This window comes from Nyctereutes procyonoides, unplaced genomic scaffold (genome assembly GCF_905146905.1).
Source record: "Nyctereutes procyonoides isolate TBG_1078 unplaced genomic scaffold, NYPRO_anot_genome, whole genome shotgun sequence".
NCBI classification, from domain to species: domain Eukaryota; kingdom Metazoa; phylum Chordata; class Mammalia; order Carnivora; family Canidae; genus Nyctereutes; species Nyctereutes procyonoides.
Window position 1 is genome coordinate 44,994,014 of NW_026575142.1, and position 19,095 is coordinate 45,013,108.

The following is a 19,095-nucleotide window of genomic DNA, read 5'->3' on the forward strand; positions in this document are numbered from 1 at the left end:
CTTCCTTGTTGCATCTTCTCGGGTCTCAGTAAACTATTTGCCAGGACTTTTTTCACAAAATAGAGCTGAGGGATACACTATATCCTGGACTGGGCCTTCTATGCACGTGGCCGGAGAGGAGGAATAACTGCTACCACTTATTTTTGCTCTAGAGGGCTATACTAAACTATACATATTTAAGCATAGTGAAATAAAACCAAGCCATATTATCTCAAAATCAGAGGAGGTTAGGGCTCTGTGTTAAGTACACTTTTTCCAGCAATTGTGTCTGCAAAGATCTATTAAGACTGAGGTTGGAATCCTAACTTTAACCTTTTACCTGGTGGGTGACTTTGAGCAATTTATTGAGACCCTAGGGCCTGTTTCCTCAATCTCTAAAGTGAGAGTTTTCCGAGTTAAAACAGGTTCTCAAATCAATAACTAAGGGCAGCCTGGGTGGCCCAGCGGTTTAGCGCCACCTTCAGCCTGGGGTTGTGACCTTGGGGACCTGGGATCGAGTCCCAGGTCGCGCTCCCTGCAGGGGGCATGCTTCTCCCTCTGCCTATGTCTCTGCTCTCTCTCTCTCTCTATCTGTATCTGTCATGAATAAATAAATCTTAAAAAAAAAAAAACTAAGGAAGGAGGAAAGCCCAAATCACAATTATCTTTGCAATTCAGGTGAATTATCCAGAACTACATTATATAGACTTTAATGTACACAACACTACACAGTCAATCTTATGGGCACCAAGATTTTAGAAGCCACTTTAAATAAAGAAATAAAAAAAAAAAAACAATGCATACAGGCATATGTCCAGACATTAAAGCCATCCTGATTTTAAGCTAACCCTAAAAATCACTACAGTGAATGGAGTATGGATGGAGAACACAACTCCAGCGTTTAATGAGGGTCAGTCCCCTTTCTTTGTGGTTCTCACCCTGGCTCTGGTGCTTAGAAGCTCCTCACTAAATAGACGGATGAATTATTATTTAGCCGACATTAGAGCCCGGGTCATTTCAACGTAATACTAACGCCAGAGAAATTTTTAAAAAACACTTCTCGTACATCACTACCTCGGAGCCGGTAGGCAGCCCTCCCGCTCAGGAAATGCTTTAGCCCAGTGCTTCCGGTTTCCGTAGTCTCGCCCCATCTCGCGAGATCGAGGGCGAGATCGAGCTCCTCCGCGCAGCTCCCGCGCTCCGCCGCCTGAGGCGATCCGGGAGCACTTCCGGGAGCCGGTTGTGTTAAGGGTCTGCGATGTGTGCTTCCGGTGGCTTCCGGGCGGCTGCCGCGGCCCCCGGGACCGCCGAGCTGAAGTAGTGGGTGCGCGGGGAGGCGGGGCGGTGGGCCCAGCAGCCCACGCGTCGCGGGGTCCGGCAATCTCTAGCCATGGACCGGGACCTTCTGCGGCAGTCCCTGAACTACCACGGGCCGTCACTGCTCTCCCTGCTGCGGAGCGAGCAGCAGGACAACCCACACTTCCGGAGCCTCCTGGGGTCGGCGGCCGAGCCGGGCCGGGGTCCGCCGCCTCAGCAGCAGTTACAGGGCAGGTAAGGGGGCGGCGGCGCCGCTGCGAGACGGGGGAGGGGACGCAGGTTGGGGGCCCCGCTGGCGCCGCCGGGTGGCGAGTGGAGAAGGCGCAGGGCCGCGGCCGCGAGCCGCGGAGGGTCTTCGCCCGGTGCGAGGGCAAGGGGAGGGTGAGGGCCGAACCTTTTCTGTGGTACTGCCTGAGGCGCTGAGTCTTCAGCCCGCATCCCTTGGGCTTCGTCGTCGGGAGCTGCGGGACTGTCATTTTTAACTTTGCTTGCCCTCCACCTCCATGATGGCGAATGACGGATTCCCTGATTAAAACTTTTTCTCAGAGGATGTACGGCCCGGAGCTTAGGATGGACGCGATTGGGCCCCGAGAGCCGTGAGCTTAAGCTTGGACCTACCTGGAAAGGTTTTGCCCATAAACCAGTTTTCATAAATTTTGTTTCCTTTTAAGAAAAGAGAAGAGAGTTGACAACATTGAAATACAGAAATTCATTTCCAAAAAAGCAGATTTGCTTTTTGCACTTTCCTGGAAATCGGATGCGCCTGTAACTTCTGAAGTCAATGAAGACAACGAAGGTGAGTTTTATTAAAATATTTTGATTGCGCTTTGGGTTATTTCACTGCACCTGAGATGAAGCAAGGCGCAATTTTGTTTTGTTTTTGTTTCAGATGGTTATGCAGTCATGCCGCCGTTAGAGCAGTTCATGGAAATACCTAGTATGGACCGGAGAGAGCTGTTTTTCCGAGATATTGAGCGTGGTGATATAGTGATTGGAAGGATTAGTTCCATCCGGGAGTTTGGGTTTTTCATGGTGTTGATTTGTTTAGGCAGTGGCATCATAAGAGATATATCCCACTTAGAAATCACAGTAAGTTACTTTTCAGCTGTTTGTTTGCTTCTGTTTTTGGTAGGAGTCCTCTCAGTGCAAGAATTAGGTCTTTGCATCCACTTGGGCTTAGGTGTACCCTGCTGACATAGTTTTGAGAAATAAATATTAACTGCAGAAAAATAAAGGACTTTTTAAAAAATTATTAGTGGTGATAAACTTACATAGTTACCTCCTTTATTTCTGGTTTTGTGGGGTTTGCTTGGTCCCTTTGGTTGGCGGGTATAGAGTCCTATTTTAAATGCTCGGAGAGATACCAGTGGATATGGTGAGATTGGTATTGCAGGCTTATTTCTTCTAGCTGCACGTGTTCTTATTTAGTGTTTGGAGTTAGATACCTGCATGTGGATAATTTAGAAACAAATTCCTTATTTTTATATTTACAACAGTTAAATGTAAATGATTTCTTCATGTACATTATATTAAAAGATACTTTGCCCAAGATGAATTGTCTTGAATTTGAAATAGTGTGTTAATTTAAAAGGTTTGGTATTTGAGTTGCTTATAATTAAAATCCTTGTTTAAATTTAGATTTTAAAGGGCTCGTTTTTAACATTCATGTAAACTATTAGCTGATTATACTGAACAAGTAAGGTAAAAAAATGTTACTTCTCACGAAAGAATGGAATGCGTGGTGTCTTAAAATACTTCTCATTGCAGGCTCTTTGTCCGTTAAGAGATGTACCTTCTCACAGTAACCACGGGGATCCTTTATCATATTACCAAACTGGTGACATTATTCGAGGTGATCAGTTTCATCATACTGATAAAAAAAAAAAGTAACAGTTGTCAGATTTTTGTTTATATTAATTTTCGAAATTACCTAATGAGAATAGTGTTTGGATTTATGTATTTTCATGTTAGTTTGTGTTTTCTTGTTAATCAGCTTAGTTTCCTTATTTTTTTAAGCTGGAATCAAAGATATTGACAGATACCATGAAAAGCTTGCAGTGTCTCTATATAGCTCATCTCTTCCACCACATCTATCTGGTATTAAATTGGGTGTAATTAGTTCTGAAGAGCTTCCTTTATACTACAGGTAATCTATCTACATTATTTAAAGAAGTTAATTGTAAACAGTTTCTTGATTTAAAAAATAGTAAATTGTGTCCAAATTATGATGAGGTAGAAAATTAATTTCTCTTATCTCAAAATATGCTCGTTTTATTTTTATAGACCTTAAGTAAAAGAAACCAAAATAATATTACCACACCTTCATGTATAAAAATGATGAGTATTTCTTTAATAGAAATGGGATATGCTAATCACATTAAGTCATTTTTATATTTTTGTTGGTTTTTTTTTTTTTTTAAAGGAGAAGTGTTGAACTAAATAGCAATTCTTTGGAATCCTATGAAAATATCATGCAGAGTTCCTTGGGATTTGTTAATCCCGGAGTAGTTGAACTCCTTCTAGGAAAACTAGGAATAGACGAATCTAATCCACCATCTTTAATGAGAGGCCTACAAAGGTATAGTAAATTTACTGTTATTAAGTGGTGAGGTAAATGGTGCTGAGCTTAAAAGCTATCTAACCGAGGGACATATTTGACTGTTCTAAGCCTGGTGGCAGCAGTATGCCAAAGTGAATGAACTAGGTGATCCCATTTCCTTCTGTAATGGAGTCTGTTGTGATTATATGTGTAGAGAAAGACACAGAAAGCTTCTAAGAATTTTATGTTAAAAATACTGTTTAACAATAATAATAATTCTTGGCATTTTAAGAATTTTTTTTTTTTTTTTGTAAGAGAGGGATATAAACATTAACAGAAAAAAACTATGGGTTGATGGAGGGAAGGTTGGTGGAGGATGGGCTAAATGGGTGATAGGTATTAAAGAGGGCACTTGTGTTAGGACGCTTGTGTTGAGTACTGCCTATTATACGTCAGTGATGAATCACTAAATTCTCCTGAAACTGATATTCCGCTATATGTTACCTAACTATATCTTAAATAAAAACTTGAAAAAAAATATTCTTTTGTAGATGGAATATAAATTTCTTACCTGGGATTTACTTTTTCAGTGTTGAAAAGTGTGTCAGTGTTCACTCTGTCAGAGTGAAGTATTATTACCCCCCCAAAAAAAGTATATAGTTTGACTTTTATTTTCTTTGAATAGCAAAAACTTCTCTGAAGATGATTTTGCTTCTGCATTAAGAAAGAAACAGTCTGCATCTTGGGCTTTAAAATGGTATGAAAATTTGTCTTTCAACAATTGCATTATCTAGTCTAAAGGTTAGGATAAGGCAAGCATTCTTAAGTCATTCTTTGGTCTTTAGTCATCCTTAAGACCAAATTTGTTTGCAAATAAATTAAAATGATGCGTTTTTTAGCGTTTTTACAGGTGTAAATGATGTTATGTTGTAAACTTAACAGACTTGTGTTAACCAGCATTTTCCATGTTTTTCAAAAGGAATTAGTATATTGATATATGGATTTCATAAATATTTGTTGCAGAATTATCCAAAGGCAGTATTACTTCCTAGGTATATTGAGATTATTGAAGACTAAATATTAGTCACATTAGATATGTTTTAAAAATTTATCCATGCTAGGAGAGCCTGGGTGGTTCAGTGGTTGAGCATTTGCCTTTGGCTCAGGTCATGATCCTGGGTTCCTAGGATCGAGTTCCGCATCAGACTCCCCACAGGGAGCCTGCTTCTACTGTCTGTGTCTCTGCCTATGTCTCTGCCTCTCTCTCTCTGTGTCTCTCATGAATAAATAAAATCTGTAACGATAACAAAAAATTTGTCCATGCTAACATTCTATCTGGATATTCTGAGAAGTGCATGATGCTTTCCAAATGTCTTTTTAGTGTGAAGATTGGAGTTGATTATTTTAAGGTTGGACGCCATGTAGATGCTATGAATGAATACAATAAGGCTCTGGAAATAGACAAACAAAATGTGGAAGCTTTGGTAGCTCGTGGAGCATTGTAAGTGAATCTTGCTTTTAAGGAATATTGATGAGGTAAATGTGTACAAGATTTATGAATTGCTCACAAGATAAATTCTTCTAATTTATTTCATATCTCTAGATACGCAACAAAAGGAAGTCTGAACAAAGCAATAGAAGATTTTGAGCTTGCATTGGAAAACTGTCCAACTCATAGGAATGCAAGAAAATACCTCTGCCAGACACTTGTAGAAAGAGGAGGGCAGTATGTATCAGATTTTGTTTAAAATTAGAGATCTAATATTCAACCACCTACTATAAATAAAATCTTGAACTTAAGGAAATAGCATCTTTAACTCAATTCAAAACACTCTTAGTTTCAATTTTGGTTGAAATTGTTTTTTAAATATAGTCCTCTTTAAGCTTTTAGGTTTTTTTGTTTTTTCCCCTTAGTACTGAGGTTCTTTATGATTGGAAGTTGAGTTCATTGTTCTGAACATCTATTCTCGTTATAGAAATATAAATGTAAGGGTCCAAGAAATTAAGTATTTTTTCCTGGATGTACTAATTCTTCATTCTATTAGCTTAATGCCAGAAATATGAATTGGGAGTTCTATAGTTGTGAATATTTTGCTGTTACATAATTGCTCTGTTCTGTGCAGTAAAATCCACAAATGCAGATTAAATGGAAGAGTAAATCATTAAGAACAAACCCTGCAACTTATGTTACTATCCTGAGATGCTGGCATAATACCTGTCATAGTAGTTAGTTGTATCATAAATACTTAATGATTAACAGGCTAGTCTAATTTATAAAGTATTGTGAAAAAACAGTATTCCTATATAAATGATTTTTAGTAATAGCTTGCTCTAATAATAAAAACCAATTTATAACAATAGCATCTTTATGCAACTAATTTTTTAAATAGAATTATCATTTTTTTTCATAAATCTGCTTAATTATTCCAGTTTGTATGATCATTCCGGAATTCCAAATTAAGGAGTTTTGCAAAATTTGTTTTTAACTCAAGAACTTCTGTTTAGACCCAAGTAACTGGTGCAACATTTTACTTTCTCACTAAGTAGTTACTAAGATATGGCTGTCTTACTACCCACATACTGGTGTCTTCTGGCTGAGTGGATGGCAACATCATCTATATGTTATCCAAGCTGGAAATGTTTTTTGGTTTTTTTGTTTGTTTTTAAGATTTATTTATTTGACAGCACACGTGTGCACAAGCAGGGGAAGTGGAAGAGGGAGAAGCAGGGAGCCGGATGTGGGGTTCTGTCCCAGGACTCTGGGATCACAACCTAAGCAGAATGCAGACTGTCAACCAACCCGCCACCCAGGCCCCCCCAAGCTAGAAATGTTGATAGCCTTCAGTGGATCCCTTACTGCCTATATCCAGTCTGACAGAAAAGTGATTCCATTGAAGCCATTGGGTTTTTGTGGGGTTGTGTCTTTTTTTCATGTTTGACCTTTTTTTTTTTCTACTTTCAGAAAACAAAATATTGTACAAATCCTTTTCTGCTCTGTATCCAGACTTCCTCATTCTGATTATTCATAGCATAGACATTAATGAGTTTCATCTAATAATTCCAGCCAGTTGTGATATACATGTATCTGTTGGTATTTCCAACCTTGTCCATAAATTTTCTGGGAAAATTTTCTGTAGAAAGGATAATTATTCATAAACTATAGGAGAAACTTGGGATGCCTGGATGGCTCAGCAGTTGAGCATCTGCCTTTTCTGCTCAGGGCGTGATCCCGGGATCTAGGATCAAGTCCTGCATCGGGATCCTTGCAAGGAATCTGCTTCTCCCTCTGCCTGTGTCTCTGCCTCTCTCTGTGTGTCTTTCATGAATAAATAAATAAAATCTTAAAAAAAAAAACATATATAGGAGAAGCCAATCTGTAATTCTGTGCTAAAGCTCAAGATTATACTAAATTTAGAGAAGATATTGGCTAGCCATGTTTTCATGTATCATACTAAAATCCCAATACTGGACATACAATATGGCTATAGTTGCCAAAAATGAATTCATACTTTTTTGTTGTTTTTGTATTTAATTGAGACATAATTGACATAAAACAGATGGAGATGTACAACATAATGATTTGGTGTATGTTTATATTGCAAAATGATTTCCACAACATTTGGTTAACGTCCATCATCAGTTACAGTTTTTCTTGTGCAAAATTTTAAGATCTATTCTCTTAGCCATATTCAAATATGCAGTACAGTATTACTATAATCACCATGCTGTACGTTACATGTCTAGGACTTAGACCTTTTAACTGGAAGATTGTACATTTTGACCACCTTCACCCATTTTGCCAGCACCCTCCCAACCCCACACAACTACCAATCTGTTCTCTGTACACGTGAGTTTATAGTTTTTGTTTTGTGTTGCCTTTTTACCAGAGAAATAGCATTAATAAGCACATGATTTAGGTACTGCTCAATTTGGAAAATGTTGCCAAATATGGTTTTTCTCTAATAAGTTCTCATAAGCATCTGAACCATATGCATATTTGAGGATTTTTTTTTTTTATGAAAACAAAAAAATGTTTCAAATTTAGGTTGGAAGAAGAAGAAAAGTTTTTAAATGCTGAAAGTTACTACAAGAAAGCTTTGGCTTTGGATGAGACTTTTAAAGAGGCAGAGGATGCTTTGCAGAAGCTTCATAAATATATGCAGGTGATTCTTTATTTCCTCTTAGAAATTTAGTGATGTTTGAAACTGATGCTAAAACTTAACTTTCTTATAGGGAATACTATTCTAGATTACTTAGTCAAGGCATTATGAAAACTGTCTTTAGACAGTTTTTAGATACAGCTTTTCCTAATTGGGTTTAACATCACGTCATAGTGCCTTTTCTTTTTTGTTGGTACTCAGAAGTAAAAATAGTTTTATGAGAAAATTCCTACTGCCTACATGTGATATGTGATTTTGAGAAATGTCCTTATAGTGAGCTTTCCTGGTGGTTACAAATTCAGTGTTGGTATAATTGAGCTAATTATAAAAACCTCTTTGAGAAATATTTTAAACTGCCTTTTCCTGTAATACTGATGATGATGTTTTCTCATGCATTTTCTTCTGAATTGGACCATTGCTGCTGTGTCTGTGACATCTGGTGCTGCTCATCCCCATCCTCAAACTGGAAAATGATTTCTTACGTAATCATGCATCCAACTGGGCTGTGCTATTTTTTAAATGGTTTGTATTTGAACATGGTGATTCCTCCCTCAACTCACCTTAATGGAATTTATTTGAATTTTATTTATAAAATTTGTGTCCTGTCTAAATTTTTCAATTTTTTAAAAAATAATTTTTCATGTATTTTGTTATGTATTTTTTTTCCCCTCTCCTGCACTCTGGGTCACGGGTACCAATGCAATGGCTTCCCCTTTTTTCATGGAATACCAACTGCAATATGGTCCTCAATGCTCTTCTGGCTATTCCAATGATTAATGCCAAACACTTGTATGATTAATTTTTACATGTTAAAAATATTTAATGCTGGATATGTGGTGATTTGGGTATACCCCGTTTGGTTTCTGGTTGGGGGGGGTGGTCTTTTGAAAACTGGGTTTTATATATTCTGCTATTTTTAACGTGTGGTTTTTTCCGATATCTGGGTTCTAAAAGAAATCTTTGGAATTAAGAGAAAAACAAGCTGAAAAGGAAGAAAAGCAGAAAACAAAGAAAATAGAAACAAGTGCAGAAAAGTTGCGTAAGCTCTTAAAAGAGGAGAAAAGGTAAACTATAATATTCAGTATATTTTAACTTAAAGCAACTACTGAGTTGAACCAAAGTGCCATGTGGAGGTAAAGTAAGTAGAAAAAAAAAAAAATATATATATATATAGAATCACAATCAGTGGTACTTTGTAAGTATGTGTATTACAAATTTTTCTTTAAAAGAAATTAAGTGGCATCTAAAGATAGAATTCAAAAACAAAGATCTTAGAATTAAAATATATAATAAATTGTTTTAATTATCTATATTTTAGAGAGAAATGTTTTAGAATTGGAACAGTGGTTCTCAACTAGGGGGTGGCTTTGTTCCCCCAAGGACATTTTTGGCCTCCATAACTGATGGAGTAGTACTAACATCTAGCGGGTAGAGGTCAGAGATGCTGCAAAATATCCTACAGTGATATTGTAGGATACTCCCCTATTGTCATACTCCCCTATTGTAAAGAATTATTCAGGTGAAAATGTCAATAGTGCTGATGAGGAGAAACTATATATTAGAAGTAGCCAGATATAAAACTTCATTTTTCTCCTTTATGTGTTTAGATGGGCTTAAATTTTTTAGTGTTGGAAATGTGACTGTGTCTCCAGATATGATGGACTTGCTTTCAATGACAACTGTCTACACAGTATTTTTTCCCAAAAGTCATGCCTGGTGGTAGAATTGAATATTGTAGCTAACTAAAATTATTATAGTAATTGCTTATCTAAAAACAGCTTTTATGAAACCTTTCAAGAGAACAAAATAGAACTAAGAACTTTATAGATAATCAAGAAATGTTTTTGTACTTAACATATTTGATGGAATAACTGTTTTTTAGGCTAAAGAAGAAAAGAAGAAAATCAACTTCTTCCTCTTCAAGTGTTTCTTCTGCTGATGAATCTGATTCTTCTTCATCAACTTCTTCCTCTTCTGGTCACAAAAAGCATAAGAAACATAAGAAGAACCGTTCAGAGTCTTCTCGAAGTTCCAAAAGGCATTTAACTAAGGCCTCCTCAAGTCAGATAGATCAGAGTAGGAAAGATGAGTCCTTCCTAGTTCCATCCAATACTTTAGCATCTTTTCTTAACCAAAAACAAGAAGTGGAAAAACTATTGGAAAAGCAGGACAGGTTCCCATATCAAAAAAAACAGGTAAAAGAGAAAGATAGATGCTCTCTCTCTTCATCTTCAGTTGAAATTCCGGATGATTTTGGAGGTAGGTCTGAAGATCCAAGAGATTTTTACGCTCAGGCAAGTAGTAGCAAAACAGAAAAACCATATAAATCAGAAAAACATTTCTCCAGTAGAAGAGATTCCTCGGATTCCTTTTATAGGAATTCAGAGGACAAAGTAAAAATTTATGGTTATAGAAGATTTGAAAAAAATACAGAGGGAAAAAAAGAGCACCATAGGAGGTGGGAGCCAGGTTCTGCGAGGCGTTCCACTTCACCAGCAAGCTCAGACTACTCTTGTAAGTCAGTTGAAAAATCTAAAAAATACACTTATTCTGGATCACGTGATTTCAGTAGACATGAGCAAAGATATCAGTTAAATAAAAATCAAGGAGAATATGAAACAGAGGTTAATTATGAAGAGGACATTAAAACAGAGGTTCCAGAAACAGATGGACTAAATAGCAAAGAGCAGTCAGCAAGTGGAGTTAAAAAAAATTTACCTCAAAATTTACTCAATATATTTAATCAGATAGCTGCATTTGAGAAAGAAAAGGGAAATAAGCCAAAAAATTAATACATTGGAGAATCCGCACCATTACAAAAAAGGCCGTTAACTGAAAGTTTGGGTCTTCTAGTCCAGTGCAGAATCTCTGCTCCTAAAGCTATATTATTTGTAGAGATTGCAGAAAGCAGATGCTTTTTAGCTATTCTCAAAGTATATTTGTTTCAATCATGGGTCTCCTAACAGCTTGATTTTTTTTTTTTTTTAGGCTTTTCATGTGTATGTTTCTGTATAGTATTTCTTACTGTGATGATCTAAACCTCACCTAAAAATAATTCTCAAAGTATTGCTTCCTCACTGTATTATAGTGTATGAGAATCCCTTGGGTCCACTTTATCGTGCTGCTTGAGAGAAAATTAAATTTGTTCATTGAACACTTGGATTGTTTTCTTTAAAATTTATTTCATTGTCTTTTCTGTTAAATTGTCTTTCCCCTCAGCTTTTGAAAGGGATATACAGTAGTTGATTGTTCCTTACATACTGTTTTATATTGATTATTCATTTAAATACCAAATTTTTTTGTTACTTATAAGATTTATACAGAGTTACTGGTCTTTCCTAATTGACCTCTAAAACCTGATTTAATTAAAAATGGTTTGTGCTCCAGCTTAACAAGTACCTTAGGAATAAAGCCATGAAAGTTGAATAGGGGCCCATTTTGCTTATTTCTCTCTCTCTCTCTCTCTCTCTCTCCCCCCCCCACCTTTTTTTAGACCTATTGTTAGCAGTATAGCCCTAAGAAATTTCTTTACTTTAAATATTGGCAAGACCCTTAGAGACTATATATTCCAGGCAAGAAAAGATCAGAATAAAAAAGAATCCTCTTAGCAAAAACAGCAGTGGCAGGAGGATCACTGTAAATCTGGTTTTCCCCTAAAGGGAAAAAAATTGGGTAACTGTTCTAGTATTACATATGTCCAGTTGGGAGGTGCTTGCATGTTTTTAACTACCTAGAGCTGGCCTGCATTTCTTTTCTTAATATTCTCTCCTGATGTTTCCCTTGATGCCTCCTTTCTTAGGGCCTGAATAAATGACAAGGCCAACAAAGCCTGGTTTTACTCAAATTCCAGCAACTAGAGCTGAAGCAGTGACTTAGATCATAAAAACCCTCCCAAATTTAAAAACAGAAGTTGTTGATTTATAATGGTCTTTAGTTTAGAATCTTTCCATTTCCATTTACTGTAAATGACAACAGGCTTTTAATGCTGCCTCTCTAAATCCTCTATCTGGGTATGTCCTGTTTGTGCCTAAGGCCTTCAGGCTTCAGTGTTGGGAGCCTAGTGAAAAAACTAAAGATAGTTTTGCAATGGAACAGAAAGAAACTGGTCAAAAACCATGGGTAATAGCAGTAGAAAGGTCACTTAGTCGTTCATCTTTGTACCAAGAAACTCCTCTTAAAAGAGTCCTTGGTTCTTTCTGTGTATTAGTAGTTCCTGTATCATCCGTACATAGTCCTAGAGCATGGTTTTTGTAAACAGTGAAAAGTACCCTTGACGTAGTCTTTGACCTTTAGGAATTGCTGGTATATCTTCAGTATTTTACATATACCAATTTACGTACTAAAATCTCTGAGCACAAAAAAAAAAAATCTCTGAGCATCATTATCAACCAGCACTATCATTTTCCAAGGTGTCTTTGTGTTGTTGTTGTTGTTGTTGTTTTCTCTTTGTGGCTTAATGTTACATTCAGGTACCAAAAAGTTAGGATAGTACCTTATGCAGCTCGGCCTGAATTTAGGAATTCCGTCTTCCCTAAGTTTCTTGCCTGGGACATATTAAGCAGAGTATACAAACAAACCAGTTTCTAAGGAGGTATTCAGGAAACCCATCACAGCCAAAAAATATTGGGGATTTACTTACCAAGAATTGTTAGTAATTATTTTTAGCAGGCTTTTTTCCTTATTATGTCTATAGTTTTTACACACCCAGACTGTGTCTTGACTTTTGTAAGTAACTTTCTAAGATAATATGTGGATGTTTTAAGATAACTCTCCACATTTGGAGATAATGGGGTTGAGCCCTGTGTCTCCATTTAGCATTATTATACATCTGAGATTGGAACAGTTTATTTATTTAATAGAGTTAAATACAGACTTGTATGCTGGCCTAGAACCTAACCATTCCACAAATACTGTGCTAGCCTTTGAGTAGTGACTCAGTAATAGGTAGACGTTATTGTGCAGTTCCTATGTCAGGCTCTGTATACCTTGTATATATTTGGTTATTGGAAATAGGTACTGTCTCAGTATAAAATTAGGAGAAAAGCATAGAGAAGCAACTTGCCCAAGGTCATAGAGCTAGTCAGACAATCCCTGCCTCCATAGAACACAGTGTGTAATACTGAATTGCAAGTTCCAAGTAATTTACAAATAAAGGGCAGAGAATAAGAACCTTAGTGAACATACAAAGTGACCATAAAATTAATCATTTTTTTAGATCTTCTATCATGCATTTAAAGCTATGCTTTACAAAAAAAGTATCTTACTGAACTTGGCTATAACATTTGCTGGCTATTTTAAAAAACAATAAATATTTATGATCAGGAAAAACAAGTTTACTCCACTACTACATTTCAGAAGGAACTGTAAATGACACTTCTACACAATAACTGTTGATACAATTACTTTCAAGGTTTGAAGGAGATATACAGTTAAATACATAGATTGTGATACGTTTATTTAAAAGTTTTATAACATAATCATATTCCACACTGTATTCCAAGAGTTGAAAATGTTAGGCATATGTTCTATAATAACGTATTTAAGATAGTAACATTTTAAATCTGGTGGTCTTCCTCCACTATAAATTTATGGAATTCCTATTGCAAATCAAATCACACCTAGCTGTTTACTAAATCAGAAAATCTTGGGCGGGGGAAGTCTTAAAAATACATTCTTTGTGCTTGGTTGTATCTTGAAAACAAAATATTTAGTGTGTTTGACTTCTTTCAAGATCAAAATTGAGTAATTCCTAGAAATTTAAGCTGCAATTTTATTGATTGATTGCAGTGCACTTTCCTATTTTCTTGGGTGGGGAAGAATAAATGCTATTTTTTGGTTAAATATTTTTTGGGTTAGTTTTAGAATCATACCAAAAGAATAATAGACTTCTCCCCCAGAAGTCCAAGACACATGTTTCTTTGACTAAAGCAAACCTAATTTTAGGATTTTCTAGGGTAAATGAGAATTTGTGTTGTAAACTATTCACAGGACAAAATTTCCTGAAAGATTATGTTACCTTAGAATTGAGTGTGGTTTCATGGCTAGCGTGAGATGCTGTAGCAAACTATTTTCTAATCTAACAAACATCAAAATAACAGTGAAAAACCTCATTTTCTCTATGCTTGTAGAACATAGAATCTGAAGAATCTATTACTGCTTTTCTTCTCTGAAGAAAACAGTATGGCAAAAGCTTAAGAAAATTAAACATTTCTTTGGCTTATTTGGACCTAAATTGCTTGACTTTTTTAAACTCCATTTTCACATTTTCCACTAGGTTAAAACTTTTGTCTAGTTATTGCATATTTCTGACACAATTTCAGGGGGCCTCTCTTTAATGTCACTACACAGCACCCACAAGCATAGGGTGGAATTCACTATTTTAAAAGTAAGATTTTTGTTATTGTATTTACAACTTCTACAAAAGGGATTAAAATGTTTATTTGCTGCCCTTTTTGTTTTTACCATTACTGGGGATAGTGGTAGCACTTGCTGGCCTGGAAATGCTACCAGTCACTGAAGAGGAGGCTGGAAAGTTCAGCTCTAATACTTTAATTGAAGTCTGAGAGGCAACACTTGTGGTACTTCTGGATGACCTGCAGGAAAAGAAAAACACTATTTTAAATTTAACTCAAAATTTGTATTAGTAGAGACCCCCTCGCTAATGGCAAAAACAAACAAAAAACCACAGGGAATTAAAGAGATCAAAAAGTATATTAATAGTACTAAATTTGTAAAGCATAACCATTAAGTCAAAAAATTAGTTCAGAGAAAAAAGGTAATACAGAGTTTCAAATTAGTTCAGCAAATATATTTATGAGAAAAATATTTTCAACTATAATTTAGAAGTGGAATCCTTAAGCATTTAAAAGGTTTTGCAAAAAAATAAGCATAAAAGATTTTTTAAAAGGGGACCATGGGAATCTGGGTGCTGGCAAGAATGACTACAATAACAGGTTATGTAATCTAAGCTCAGGAAAAGAAAATGAGGCCTATTGACAGGATAAAGTGATGAGGTTATTTGAAAAGCATATAACTAGCTATACAATTCTGAAATACTAAGGTTTAAAAATATGAAAGTACAGCAAGCGTTCAGGTGACTGCTTACCATGTTTATGTAGAAACAGTTTTGTTTTACTTAAACATTTTAGGATGTCCCTTTATTTCTGAATGCTCTGAATGAATGGAATGGATGGCTACTGGATGTAGGAGATTGGGAATTTTAAAATTAGGATCATCATCAATAATTTTTGTCAGCAAAGCACAAGAGTGATTAAATATCTACCTGATAGAATTCTGCATATAAAACTAAACTGCAGGAGTAAATGATTTTCTTGTTAGCAAAATAAAGCAGCAAAAATGAAATAAAATTGTGACCACTTAAAACTTCATAATGTGGTTTTAATCATAAAAACCATACTCCATATGTCTGTACACTTAAGTTGCCTTTTTATGGTTTTAATTTACCCCGTATTGAGGGTTAATCATGCAGGATGTAACCTCCAAAACTTCACCCCACTTTATCCTACTGAAATAGCTGGAAGTCACAAAATACTCCATGCGCTAATAGAAACTGACCTCAGACAAATCAGAAAGAGTCTTGCTCTGCTGGCTGTTTGCTGTATACATGACACTAACATAGAAAGGTGGGTAAAGGTAAGGAGAGCACTGTGGAGGTATTTGCATAGGATAGAGAGTTAACGAGATGATTTTTAACCTTCCACTAACCTTGCTGATAACAGTGAAGTCTGTGAAGGAGACCTAGAACTCTGGCGACTGCCTTTAGTACCAGCTGTAGGTAGTTCTAAGCCATTCTGGAGGAATATTCAATAGCAATTATTAGTACCACTGCATTTTAGAATATTTTTAATTAGACTTCACTCTATGATAAATGCCATAAACTTTTATTAAGTTTTTAAAATATTTTAGCTAGAAGGTACCTGTTGAAAGTATGTTTGAAGGATAATACGGATCTCAGCATTTTCTTCTGTGACCTCAGCTAGCATCTCATCAATGATCTTGTGGAAATGTTTCACTTCACGAAGTTTGATGTCTTGTTCTTCTAGTGTTTCATCTTTTGTGTCTTTCAAAAGTCGGATCTCCTTGGTGAGTTTTGCACACTGTTTTTGGTCAACAGTAGTTAATCATTATTTATACCTATTTACCAGAACTTAGTATTTTTTAATGAATGAAGGAGGATTTGGAGTTATCATCTGGAACTCCAAAATACATAAATATGACAGGTCAGTTTTTAAAAAGACAGCAATACCTGTTTAGTTACTCTCTCTAACTTTGGCCTTTGCTCTTCAGTTTCTCTATTTAGTTGAGATGAATAAGCCTGCTTCTCTGATAATTTTTCTTTGACGTTATTTGTTAAATGTTCTATAACTTCTAAAGTATTTTCCATGCTCTGCAGAAAAAGTGTTAAAATACTTATTGGTTAGAATCAGTAACTTACAGCTTGCCATTTTTTTGTATATGTTGGTAGATAATAAGTACAATGGTTTTAATTTTTTTTAAAGATTGTATTCATTCATGAGAGACAGAGAGAGGCAGAGACATAGGCAGAGGGAGAAGCAGCTCCCTGCAGGGAGCATGTGGTACTCAATCCTGGGACCCCAGGATCACGCCCTGGGCCAAAGGCAGGCATTCAACCACTGAGCCATCCAAGTGATTAAATTTTGTATATAATTCCACTGGAAAGTATTTTTATGGGCAGGGGGATATAAATCAAACAATAGCTGTTAAAAGCATGTAATTTTCAAAGATTCAAATTTTATACCATTGGTTCCTTCAAACAGCCAAAAAAAAAAAAGATCTAAATGTTTACATAGAGCTTCCTAACCCAGTACATGGTTTTCTCTTTCAATGATGTGGTTTAGTAACTACTTTCTACTAAGTTATTTTTATCTTTCAAATTTTATTTAAGGAGCAATCTTTAAGGAATTAAATAAAAGTTCATTAAAAGTTACTGGATAGACCACAATTAGCTATGATTCATCAACTAATAAGTCATTATCAGTAGTCCATTCTGTGCTTAGTACTGTGATTTTAACTAATTTATTTAATATTTTGGTCATTTTTTCCCTTATTTTAATTAAATGAGACTTTTACTACTTTAAAAAATTTTCTTCTCTGTACAAGATAACAAGACAGTAGACTGATAATGACGACAGTTAACTTTTACTAAAGGCTTATTACTAAAGCCTGTAGAATATACCTGGATATCTTCCTGTAGTTCCCTGATTTGTCTTTGTTTGTATCTGTATTTTTCATCAATAGCTCTTTTTTGTTCTTCTAGTTGGATTTTTAGTTCATACTCATCACCTAGAATTAGAGAATTCTTAGTTTAAATTTTTAACATGTTATGTAGAAAGCAAGCTTAAAGCCTTACAAATATTAAACTTCTAACATATTGTTTTATAGAAAGGTTAAATTCCTTATATCTATTTGTTGAAAAACAGTATGAGCATGTAGTAGCCATTCTTGTTTTGTCAACATAGAGCAGCCAATGTGCTGCAATTTTCTTTACATTTGAAATTAATTCCCAGAGAAGTGATATGCAATATTGCTAGAACTAATAATGGAAACAACTTAGCCCTTATTTTAAAGGGAGGGAGGTTAGGGGGCCCCTGGCTGGCTCCGTCAGTAGAGCCCTGGTCTCTTGATCTTGGGGTTGTGAGTTTGAGCCCCACGTGGGGCACAGAGATACTTAAAAAATAAAAACGATAAAAAAAAGGGAGGGAGGTGATTTTCTGACTTAAACATGGTATATTTTTGTTTTCATGTCTCACAATGTTCCTCCTTAAAAAGAAGTACAACTTTAATTGCATATATTCATTAAAAAATTTTAACTCCTACATACTAGATGGAGTGATTTTTTGAAAAGATTGTTTGTAATTGTTGTTGCAGCTTCTCAACACTTGCAATGTATTTTCTAGAGCATAGATTTCTTTTTCAGCTTTGTTGATCTTAGCATCCAAACTGTCACCTTCCCTTTGAAGTTCTTCTTTTTCTTGAGCAGCCTATGAAACAGAATATAACTGATTGCACAGAAATATCATGGGAGAAAATAAAATGTCTGTTTCTAGGGCAGGAAATAGTTTATTCACAATACCAATTTACCTTGGGGCCCACATGCAGCATTAGGCATTTATTTCTCACACTTGATTTAGAGTAGAAGACTTACTCCCCGAGACCTTAAAAATCTAGTATGTAGGATACAAACTGATGGAAGTATAATAACTAACCAAAGCTTATTTTAACTTTCCAACAAAAATTACCAGAAAGCTAAAAAAGTCTAAACCTTGATGGGAAAAGTTAGGATTAACTAGGAGGTGGTTTCAAATTAGATCTGTTCAATAAGGAGAATGCAGGTTTCTGGCCTGAAAGAAGCTTAGGAACACTTTCCCATTTTAAGTCTTTAAGGAATAAAAGAGGTGAGCAAGGTACACCTAGGAAAGTAAATGCATATTATTTCCGACCCACTTATATTATTAGAACGAGGATTTCAGTATCTTTGAACAGTTAAGTAATATTAAAACTAAGGTACTCACTTCAATAGCACATACTAAAATTGGAACAAATAGAAAAAATTTAGTGTGGCACCTGCACAAGAATAACATGCCAATTTGTGAAACACTCCATATTTTTAAAAGGAGAAACTGCATGATTTCACTTACTGGAGATGCCTATAACAATGAAATTCTCAGACGGAAAGTAGCATGATGGTTGCCCAGGGTTGAGGAGAGGGAAAAATGAAGATTCAGTGTTTTATGCGTAGACAGATTCAGTTTTGGAAGATGAAAAAGTTGTGGAGATGGATGTTGGTGTTGGTTGCACAACAGTGGGAATGTACTTAATATCACAGAACTGCACAATTAAAAATTGTTATAATGAAAAAAATTGTTATAATGGCCAATTTTATGTATATTGTGCCACATTTAAAAATATTTTTTAATTAGAATTGTTAAATGTGGCTGGAAAAAATGCAATCTATAAACTTCTGAAACCCAAAAATTCTCAGTAGTGGGTATATTTTGATTTTTTACAGTTTAACTCCATCCCTGGGAGTACAAAAAGTTCGAAAGAGCTCCAATTAAA

At 35.7% G+C, this 19,095-nt stretch overlaps 2 protein-coding genes and 1 non-coding gene across 4 annotated transcripts in view; 2 read left to right on the forward strand and 1 right to left on the reverse strand.

Annotated features, from left to right (window-relative positions):
• The first annotated feature begins 1,151 nt into the window (after positions 1-1,151).
• Positions 1,152-11,154, forward strand: TTC14 (tetratricopeptide repeat domain 14). Of its 2 annotated transcripts, XM_055308087.1 has the most exons (12): positions 1,153-1,530; positions 1,968-2,092; positions 2,186-2,385; positions 3,064-3,148; positions 3,313-3,442; positions 3,719-3,874; positions 4,521-4,592; positions 5,217-5,336; positions 5,439-5,561; positions 7,881-7,998; positions 8,950-9,059; positions 9,878-11,154. In XM_055308087.1, the coding sequence occupies exons 1-12, from the start codon at positions 1,370-1,372 to the stop codon at positions 10,785-10,787; spliced, it is 2,310 nt and encodes a 769-aa protein (XP_055164062.1). In that variant the 5' UTR covers positions 1,153-1,369; the 3' UTR covers positions 10,788-11,154. The 2 variants fall into 2 exon arrangements, 1 of the variants encoding a protein (XP_055164062.1); XR_008662168.1 differs by lacking the exon at positions 9,878-11,154 and having other exon boundaries at positions 1,152-1,530; positions 7,881-8,517; positions 8,950-9,054.
• A 133-nt stretch (positions 11,155-11,287) lies between these two features.
• CCDC39 (coiled-coil domain containing 39) overlaps positions 11,288-19,095 on the reverse strand; it is a 47,310-nt gene continuing 39,502 nt past the window's right edge. Inside the window, exons 16-21 of the mRNA XM_055308086.1 lie at positions 17,858-18,017; positions 17,213-17,319; positions 16,262-16,402; positions 15,933-16,112; positions 15,721-15,806; positions 11,288-14,588 (exon numbers count right to left, since the gene is read on the reverse strand). Of these exons, the coding sequence (XP_055164061.1) occupies positions 14,432-14,588; positions 15,721-15,806; positions 15,933-16,112; positions 16,262-16,402; positions 17,213-17,319; positions 17,858-18,017 (831 nt within the window). The 3' untranslated portion in view covers positions 11,288-14,431. The remainder of the gene's footprint in view (positions 14,589-15,720; positions 15,807-15,932; positions 16,113-16,261; positions 16,403-17,212; positions 17,320-17,857; positions 18,018-19,095) is intronic.
• LOC129499013 (U6 spliceosomal RNA) lies at positions 18,543-18,645 on the forward strand. Its single transcript, XR_008662279.1, has one exon. It is a non-coding gene; the product is annotated as a U6 spliceosomal RNA (small nuclear RNA).